The sequence below is a fragment of the Polyodon spathula genome, chromosome 39 (assembly GCF_017654505.1).
Source record: "Polyodon spathula isolate WHYD16114869_AA chromosome 39, ASM1765450v1, whole genome shotgun sequence".
In the NCBI taxonomy this organism is placed as follows: domain Eukaryota; kingdom Metazoa; phylum Chordata; class Actinopteri; order Acipenseriformes; family Polyodontidae; genus Polyodon; species Polyodon spathula.
The window spans coordinates 229,893-239,487 of NC_054572.1; the positions used below are offsets into that span (position 1 = coordinate 229,893).

General features: G+C 42.9%; 1 protein-coding gene across 1 annotated transcript; it reads right to left on the minus strand.

Annotated features, from left to right (window-relative positions):
- Positions 1–1,229: 1,229 nt before the first annotated feature.
- LOC121304641 (major facilitator superfamily domain-containing protein 4A-like) lies at positions 1,230–9,459 on the minus strand. Its single transcript, XM_041235889.1, has 10 exons — positions 8,734–9,459; positions 7,016–7,214; positions 6,031–6,270; positions 4,875–5,034; positions 4,452–4,567; positions 3,720–3,893; positions 3,305–3,452; positions 2,707–2,777; positions 2,213–2,333; positions 1,230–2,004 (listed from the first exon to the last, which is right to left on the minus strand). Exons 1-10 carry the CDS (start codon positions 8,961–8,963, stop codon positions 1,973–1,975), a joined length of 1,491 nt encoding a protein of 496 aa, XP_041091823.1. The 5' UTR covers positions 8,964–9,459; the 3' UTR covers positions 1,230–1,972.
- Between the last annotated feature and the right edge of the window lie 136 nt (positions 9,460–9,595).

A 9,595-nucleotide genomic window follows, 5' to 3' on the forward strand; every position in this document is an offset into this window, starting at 1 on the left:
GTATCATTGATTATATGTGCCACAGGAATAACTAATAAGAAACTTCAGGGCTAGACTCTCAGAGTTCCTCACAAGCTGGCATTGGCACAGTATTGCCAGAAAGGAGAAAAACACACCCAGTAAACTTACCAAAACAGACATTTAAAATAAGTTGTTTTAGAAAAAGGAGTAAACAATCGTTTCACCTGATGACACAATGACAGAGACACCTTGAATTTGCTGGGGTTTGATTCAATGTGTGGAGTTAGGGATCTGTTTTGTGTGCCGCTTTCCTCTCATCCTTACGTTAATGTAAAGCTGGTGTCTTGATCAAGGGAGTGGCGCAGAGGGAAGCTGTTAAGTCTTTGTAAGAGCCTTCCTCTGTTCCGCCAGCACCCAGCCGAGGGAGGGTGTTTGGCTGTCGGATTTACACGTCGCAGCTCCTGAGCCAGGGGGGAAAAGCTAAACTTCAGCAACAGAGATCAGGAGTGAAGGGAAAACGTAAGAACGCTAAATCAAAGGTACGACTTTGTTTTTAATTCCAAGTACATCATTATCGCCCCTGAAAAGCACTAATCTTGGACTACCTTATCCAAGATAAGATAAGGTAATTGAGAGTTAAACATAGACTGCAGAACCAGGCACGTGTGATTTGAATGTTATGCAGTATTTCAAATAATAAAAAGGTCATTTGAACCATACAGCAGCTGAGCAATAAAACACTATTCACTGTATTTATTAATACATCTTGACATAAAACGTTATAATTCAATTGTGTTACAGTATTTACAAACACCAGCATTTTCCCCCCAAATATACTATATATATATATATATATATATATATATATATATATATATATATATATATATATATATATATATATATATATATATTATTAATTAATGATATCTTGATGCATTAGAAATTTTAACACACGTTAGGTAATCTTAGTGGTTTCTACAGTAAATAACTGTTTATGTTTTTTTTAACCAGTCCTTGTAATAGTTTTTTACATTTACATATTTTTAGCCTGACAAAATTGTGCCCTTATCATTGTCTCTGCTTGCGCCCCAGCACTGATTATATATAGTGTTCTTGAAGGTGCTGGCGATGTAGTAACAAATGATAGGAAATATTAGTTGTGTTCCCGAGGCCAGTTAATTATATTTTTATTTTTCAATAGGTTTGCTGATGTGTTTTCTCTCGCATTCAGCTCTAAACCCTCCTGACATGTCTATCTGCCAAGCTGCTCAGGTAAATTTTGTTCTCGTACAATTTTTTTTTTTTTTTGCATTTTCCACAGAGAGTTGGACCTGCACTATAAAGTAACACATTTGTTTTTGTTCCTCACAGCAAGCAATAAAATATCTGAAGCTACAAGCAGTATGTCGTGTGTACAACTCTATCTACAGGAAAAAGAAACTTTGTTCACCATTCACCCCCAAATCTATAGGTAAACAAACTAAGGTAGTTACTTTCTGTATGAAGCTACAGTATTTATATATAACCTGTAGTTAGTTAATATCGTTGCCACTAGATTATGCTGGCATTCGATGGGTTGAAGATTACTTCGGTTTCTTTACAGTTTTGGTTTAGGTTTGTTTATAAGTAGTTGATATTTTGTGTTGTGATTTTTTATTCTGTAAACCTGTTTAAGTCGCAAACTCTTTCTTTGTCAGAAATGTATTTATATTATACACATATAATTGGGTGAACACCTCAGCTTTGTCAAAAAGTGAATTGCAAAACAATTTATTCAGGGTAAAACATTATCACTGTGAAAAGGATATAATAAATACTCCAATAAATTAGCCTAATATCTGATTGTCTCTATACTGTACATTACAGGAAAGCAGTGGCAGGGGCTCCAGTAGAGAAAGCTCTGTGGCATTTAGAAGTGCTCCTCTGTGGCTTCAGCAGTCCTGTGATCCTCTGCCCCCGGGTGCAGTTTCTTGTGTGTCTCTCCTTTCCTTCATGGTTGCGGTGCTGCCTATTCCGTGATGTGTGTTTTTCCGAGCCCCACTACAAAACAAACTCCACTCAGAAGTGCACTCGAGCAGTTACTGACCCTAGGATTAAACTGAATCCGCTGTCCTCCTAACGGCTTTTAAAAAGCATTTAAACAACAAACTGTGGTAGCTGTATGCAATTATTTCATGCTTGCACTGCATACAAATAATAAAAAAGCCAGCAGGCTCTTCTGATGCCGTTGGGTTGGGTTGGGTCGTACCTGTGAGATGCTGCTTGTACGTTCTGTGGAAGAAGAGCAGGATGAAGAAAAGGATGAAGCCCAGGCAGCCAATGATCATCCCTGACAACAGGAAGCTGTAGCTGCCCTTAATGTGAATGATCTAAAGAGAAAGCGAGAGAGACGGACAGACAGAGATGATTAATGTTATGCCAATGAATAGGAGAGCCCACAATATCAGTGGTGGCCGTATCAAGCAGTACATGTTATTGTAAAAACTTGAGTCAGAGACACGTTGCGGTCTATTTTCTATTTATATATTTGTTATAGCTTTTTTTTTGTATTGCTTTTAATGGGATAATTAAAGAAACAAAAACAGCAAAGACACTGGCAAACAACAACAATCAGAAATACTGTGTGGGCAGCTCGCTCAGGTAGTTATTTAGTTTAGGGTTACACAGGAGTCACGTACAGTACCTCCGTTGCCTAGCTACCACTCTGGACATAAAGGAGATGAAGGGGAGAGTGGTACGTACCAATCCAACCATTACTTGACAGACCATTTCCCCCATTCCAGCACTGGTCACTAAAACAGTCGTAGCACAGCCTTTGAGAAACAAGAGCGCCACACGTTACCCACAGAACCATAAAGATATTACCACCTGACCAGCAATGGCTTAGAAAGCTAACCAAGATATAATCTGTGCTAGAAACCACCTGTCTCAAAAGACAGCAGCTTCCAGTCTGTAATACACAGGTCCGTTTCGGGTGAAAGCAAAGACTGCCAATGAATCGTTAGGACGACAAAGCAAATTTAGCAGAGATCGTGTTTAGCTGCGAATCCGGTTCTAAAAAACTTGACTTCTAGCCATCTTTATAGTTCACTTTTGTATTCAAATCAAATGTTCCTTTGGTTTTCAGTGGTGTAAAATGCATGAAGGCGCTATAAATGATTACACATTCTGAAAAAGAAAAAAAAGTTATAAATCAATGAAAGATCTTCATGAAGTTGTTTAGTTACACGTTTAGTAAAACACTACGTCCTTTTGGATTACCATGTAAATCTTGGATTAAAAGTGTAACTGGGCGAAGGCTGGGCGTGAACCAGCGACCCTGCGCACCAGGGCGCTCTACCTTGGTATTCCAGGATGTCCTCTGTATAGGCCAGCATGCAGGGGAAGATGCTGCTAAGGAACATGCCCAGGAACCAGGTCCCCACGAAGAGGAACGCTGTGCTCTTACAGAAGATCAGGAGCAGCAAGACCGTGACAATCACCCCACTCTGGAGAGACGAGAGAGGCGGGGTAAGCACACAACCTGGGACGCCAGAGAGGATCACTACCCAGGAGCAACAGTATCCTGACGATTGAACAGTACAGGCGCAGGTGCAGGCAACAGAATCGAACTTTGAAAAGCCACATCTTCATCTGATTTGCAAGAATTGGCAGCTGGTTAGCCTTCCAAATCAGCTTGGATCTGAAAGCCAGTTACAGGGAACCACATGGGTTCCAGATTCAATTTTTTTGACAGAGGAGGCCCCGGTACTTACCAGGTTCACAAGCAGCAAGCCGGCGGGTTTGAATCGATAGGAGAGCGGGATGGCCCCCAGCCTGCCCACGGTGATGGCTGCCCAAAACACACTGGCCAAACAGCCAGCCGTCTTGTGGGCCATATTCATGGGGTTGGCTACTGCATAGCTATACACAAAGCCAGAGTACTCCCCCTGGAGAAGAGACGAGAAACGTGCATTGAAGCATGCTCTCAAGTAATTCGCTCCAATTTATTGAAAGGAGAAAATGCCTTGTAACTGCAGGCATGGAACTACGACTCTCATTGCATAGCAGTTTGAGCCTGGTTTTACTATGAGTTTATTAAGACCCCTACACCCTGTTACCTATACACTGACTAATCAAGCTTGTATTAAAACCTGCAATGGATGAAACTGCTATGCATTAGGAGTCATTTCCATCCTGAAATATTATTTTAAAAAGTGTTGTTTGTTCTATGAAGTTTTTAGACACTATTTTATAGTGTAGTTTGTAAAGATGTAACAGACTGCATTATGTGGTATGCTGATCACTATGTATAATGCACTACATTTATTAAGCATCTGTGTATCAGGCAGTGAATATGTTTAATAGTACAATAAACAGACAATCCTTCTGTGTAAACAGCAGGCTCCTGTTTAAACTATCATACACGCCGTCAATGAAAAAAGCGACGTTTGTATTTGTTTCAGGAGTGGTCCTGTTCAGAATGCCTGTTCCCATTGCCCACTCACCACGATGCCATCGGTCATGAACAGCACCAGCCCGCCCAAGATGTAGATTCCAAAGAAAGACACGGGCACGTCCTGGAGCCGCTCCCCCCGACAGCAACTGAACAGACTGCCGTGACCTGCAGGGGAACACGCAGCTCAGCGCCCAGCTTCTCAACCTCCACTTGTTTTTACTGCTTCTACCAATCTAGGGTCCTTTTAACAGAGCAACACATTATATGACTGAGCGATAAGGAAATAAGAAAAGGAATGAACGAGACGAGGCCATTCAGACCAGCGATGCTCGTCTGGGTCATCTCAGAAATAAAAGATGCGAAGATCCAACCAGTGCAGGGTTGTCTAGCACAAGTGTTGGATATCATCCTGGATTAACATGCCATGTTCTCCTGGTGGTTGTTCGGCTCAGCTGTGGCTCTCCACTCCTACCTTCCATGTCGGAGTCCTTGCTGGGTGGGTCCTGTGCGTCCGTGCCTTGCGTCTCCATGGCCAGCTCATCCCGAGTGAGGAGAAGGGGGCTAGAGCTCCTGCAGCAGGGTACCATGCTCTCCCTCTTCATCAGCAGGAACACGGCAATGGGCACAGGCAGCTGGAATGGAAGAGCAGCCATAACATTTCATAACAACCCTCACCGTCACGGTATTCCATTTACAGTATAAAGAGCTTTTCCCCTCTACACTAAAACTTCTCTGAACAACCAGCATATTACCTGAAAAAAAACCTGAAACAGAACAGCAGGTTATACCAGCACTGGCAATGGAAGAAATATTGTATACTGGCTCTAATACAGTAAGTGGCACTGATATGGTGCCATGGGATTATTAGTGGGCATTGGTTCACAGTTACTGTGATACGATTGGTCACATGAACAGTACTATTCTACCAATGGCAGTTTCATCGTTGCAGTAATACTGACCCACTGCATTGCCACTGAAGATCATTTGATTTGGGTTAACTGGTCAGGCCAACCTTTGCTTTCTAAGACAACACAGTCACACCTTGCTTGTGCAAACACGGCCCAGGCTGAGAAATCACCCTGAACCATCCAGCTTTCCAGCTGCTGCCGAGGCGCTTGTGAACAGGAGCTAAGCAGTATCACACAGCATGAGTAAACACAGGGCCTCCCAGTTACAATGCACTGTGTAGTGCAGCAGGACTTCCTTTCTCTTTTTTTTTTTTTTTTTTTTTTTTTTTTTAAAAGGAGATTGCACAGCCCTTGTCCTTGCCCTGGGGTCTTATTACACTGTCCCCTAGTTTGACCATCAGTACACCTTATCACATCATATCTACAGTACAGGTTTAAAAACTGCCCTGCATTCTGAACTCATGCGAGCTTCAAAAGTAATGATCGCGAAAACCAGGGATGGAAACAAGGCTCCTATTGCATAGCAGTTTCAATCAGTCCAGTTTTTATCATGAGCTTTGCAACAAACACTTGTAGCAAACCCAGGAATGTATCAAACTGCTATGCAATGGGAGTCTTTATTTCCGTCCCTGAAATCCCAAGCAAAAAACGTATTTAATACGACCTAACACTAAACTCTGTTTAGAACACGGAGTTGGAAAGCAGTAAAGACTGGCTCACGTTGATCAGAGCCATGATCCAGAATGCGTAGGAGACCTGGGTGACCACCTCTCCCTCCATGGGCAGCTCGTACTGGGACAGGTTACTGGCAGACGGGCTGGTCAGCGTGTGCCGGATGTGGTGCATGACCTCGGTGGCGTTGCTGGTGTTGTTGCCCTGCAAGCAGTTGGTCTCTGAGAGGAAAGGGTCCGCAATGAGGGGGCTCACCAGGGCGCCCAGGCCAATGAAGAAATGCAGAGCCTGAAGGGAATTAGAAAGCAGAACAGCTGACACTACATCACAGACAGGTTTGCAGAGTTCGAGTCAGGTTTGTAGGGGTCCTGGTAAAGCATCTGTCACAGAGTAGGCAGCCCTGCAATACATGAACGAAAGAAAAGGAGAGACAGAGAGGACACAAAACTGGAAATGACACACAAGAAACTGCACCCGGGAGCAAAGGATCACAGGACTGCTGAAGCCAGGAATGCCACAGAGCTTTCTCTATTGGACCCCCACCACTGCTGCTTTCCTGTAATGTACAGTATAGAGGTCATTTAGAGCTACCCAGGAACATATGTGTACTGCTTTTATTTTAAAAGGGAGCAATGACGTGCTGCTGCTGCTGCTGCTGCTGCCAAACTTCATGCATCAGTGTGTTTAAGAGCCCTGTAGGAATGGCTTAGTCATGCCTCTCCTGTTGTGTTAGAATTTGCTCAGTGAATCTAGTCCTTTGTCAGAACAGGTTACTTACCCCAGTTCTGTTCAGATTTCGTGGCCGTGCGTCAGGAGTGAGGGATGATAGTTTTGTAAGTAAACGTAGATAAACATTTTGGCTAGTACACTGATGAAGGCACTAGCTAAAACACCCAAGGGGTTGATTGTACCTTGCTGGAGGTTAAGCCACAGACCGATATTTTTAGAGCATCTAATCAACTCCCTGTTATCTCAAAGAATGTGTGAATGGAGTGTTTCTGAAGTCCTGGAGAAAGGATGAGGAGGAACAGACCTGCAGGAAGACGGCCGAGTCCTTCTGGTAGAGCTTAACCAGCTGGATGTTGGCGATGGTGTCGATGACGCCCATGGCCAGCCCTGCCACCGCCATGACCACTGCCAGCACCAGGACATTGTGGCACAGCGGGATGATGGCAAAGACTACCGAGATGAGCAGGGAGGAGACAAAGAGAGCCGTCAAGGAGCAGAATAACCTGCGGGACAGGGGGAGAACCCAGTTACACCTTCCTGCAAAACATCTACAACTGAGATGTTTAAGGTCCAGATGATCAGCAACGAGTAACAGTTTAGTACGATAACATTAACGAAAAATTACTAGTATTTGTCATATTATTAAAGTCCTCAGTTTCTAATGAATGTGTGCGTTAGTTACACGTTCTCATAATACTGCTATGGACTTCTACGAGTTACACAGTCATGCGATTCCTCCCAGGAGCCCAGCATCCTAATTTTGCTTGGACAAAGCAAGGGATAGGCTGAAAACAGTTCCCCATATTAGCTGTTCATTTTTATGTGTAATGCTGCTGCTTTTAAACACTAAAAAGCATCCCAAACAAAAGCCCCTTCTGTTTTATTTTCCTTATCAGCCAAGTAGTACCGGCAGCGGTACCCGATATCTTTGAAAAGCTGTGTCAAACACACCATCCAGCTGTGACGAACGAACATTCATTTCCCGAAGTTTCAATTTACCATCGCCCTCAGAGAGAGAGATATGGCACTAAAAGCATTCTGACGCACACTGGGACTTTTGGGAAAGCGATCAGTTACCACGAACACTGCACACTGAGATTGATAAAACAGGGTTAGACATTAACAGGCCATAACTACCACACAGAGTTAGTTACCATATGTTGCATTTGCTAACTTTCATATAACAATTGGGATTAATATATAATACAACTAGAAGCCACTCTCAAAGCACCTGCTTGCATCTTCAGGAAAGAAGCTGGCAATAGCTAAACCCAATCAATAAACTAATGAAATGGTTTTATATGGAAATACCCAGACCGGGACCGAGTTTCCCTGGAAGCTTCACTAAACTGTGTATTAGCTTTTGTGTCCCTTGAGAGTTATTAAATGTAGGATGCGAGTGTCATCATGACTAGATAACTGCTTAGCAAAAAGGAAATAGTGTCAGTTCACACAATATAACATCTCGACAGCTGTAACACAATTCTACCTCTGTTTATTTTTGCAACATGTTATTCCTAGACTGTTTTCTGACTACATGATTACTAATGCGAGGCATGAAAGTCATTATGAACTTGTGATGCCAATAGCAAAACACAGGCTCTTTGTATTGGGTCTTTATCAGGCTCCTGAATTGCCAAGCAGTTTACCTGGTGGCGAGGCGAGGAGAGGAGAGGCAACCGCCACCCCGTGTAAATTACAATGCTGTATTTTATGTAATTATTTTAAACCATAACATACTATACGACCCATGTCAGCCTAGCCATACAGTACCCTTGTCAAATTATATTAAGGTGTAGGCACATATTTTAACTCGGACTCCATAAGTTTAATGTTAACACAGCGGCGTATATTATGCGACATACTGCATTTGACTATGAGGGGTACATTTCTGGAAGCTAATAACCCATTAATTAATTAATTAATTAAACACACATTGCAAATACACCACCATTGCCACTACGACTGGTAATAACCCTACTAATAAGGATGTCGTCGTGATGCAGAAAGAAGTACACTCACGTCTTTTTGAATATTCCTCCGACGGCGCTGCCGATCAGCAGGCAGAATTGCTGCGAGAAAAACACCCATGTGATCTCCTGCAAGGTGGACTGTGTCTGGCACCGCAGATCCAGGATGGTCGGACCGAGCAAAGCGATGCAGAGTCCGAAACTGAAGAACACGCTCCAGTAAGTGAGCGTGTGCTGCAGGTTCTGTTTGAAAAGGGTGACAATCCGCTCGTCCAGCAGCATTGCACAGGGAGCCAATAAAGCTGGGGGCAGGTAGACCGGGCAGGTAGAATCAAATACCAGGTTTTTTTTTTTTTTTTTTTTTTCTATCTTTCAATTGTACACCTTTTTTTTTGTAGCTCGATGTGTTCACCCCCTGCTGCTAGTGTCTTCTTATGGATTTCCTGACCAATCTTGTTTTTTTTTTTTTAAACCCAAGACAAACTTTTTGACTTGGTTGCTAAAGCCACGCCCAGTGTAAACTGCAAGGCGAGACTGCTCTATCTGTTTCTAAACGGTGTGTTACTGTCTTGGACAATTTGTTTGCTTTGTACTACTGTAGAAAAAAGTGGGAAAGCTTGCCTTTTTATATTGAAGATATGCGTAACGCCCTCCCTTTCGGCTTGTAAACATTGTGAAAGTTTTAGTTAATGCTTTCAACGGCGTCGCTACATTTAGTCAGTCCGAGCTGCAGTTTTAATCTAATTGTAATCCACTGTGTGTTTAAAACCGATATTCATTCTAAGAGAGGCCATTCGCCAAAGACAGCACCCGTTTCCCTCAGGTGTTAACGAGTACACAGTTAGCAAGGCGGGTGATTGATTAAGCGGGGATAGGATTTAAAAGATTCAAGCTGTTTAAAACACTACAGTAAG

Bases quoted from the DNA above. Each gene is read 5' to 3' on its own strand.
- LOC121304641 (XM_041235889.1), bottom strand. From the start codon at position 8,963: ATGCTGCTGGACGAGCGGATTGTCACCCTTTTCAAACAGAACCTGCAG. The intron at 7,215-8,733 runs GTGAGTGTACTT...CCTGTCCCGCAG, and splicing joins GGAGGAATATTCAAAAAGAC to GTTATTCTGCTCCTTGACGG. The intron at 2,005-2,212 runs GTACGACCCAAC...TTTGTTTTGTAG, and splicing joins GTACAAGCAGCATCTCACAG to TGGGGCTCGGAAAAACACAC.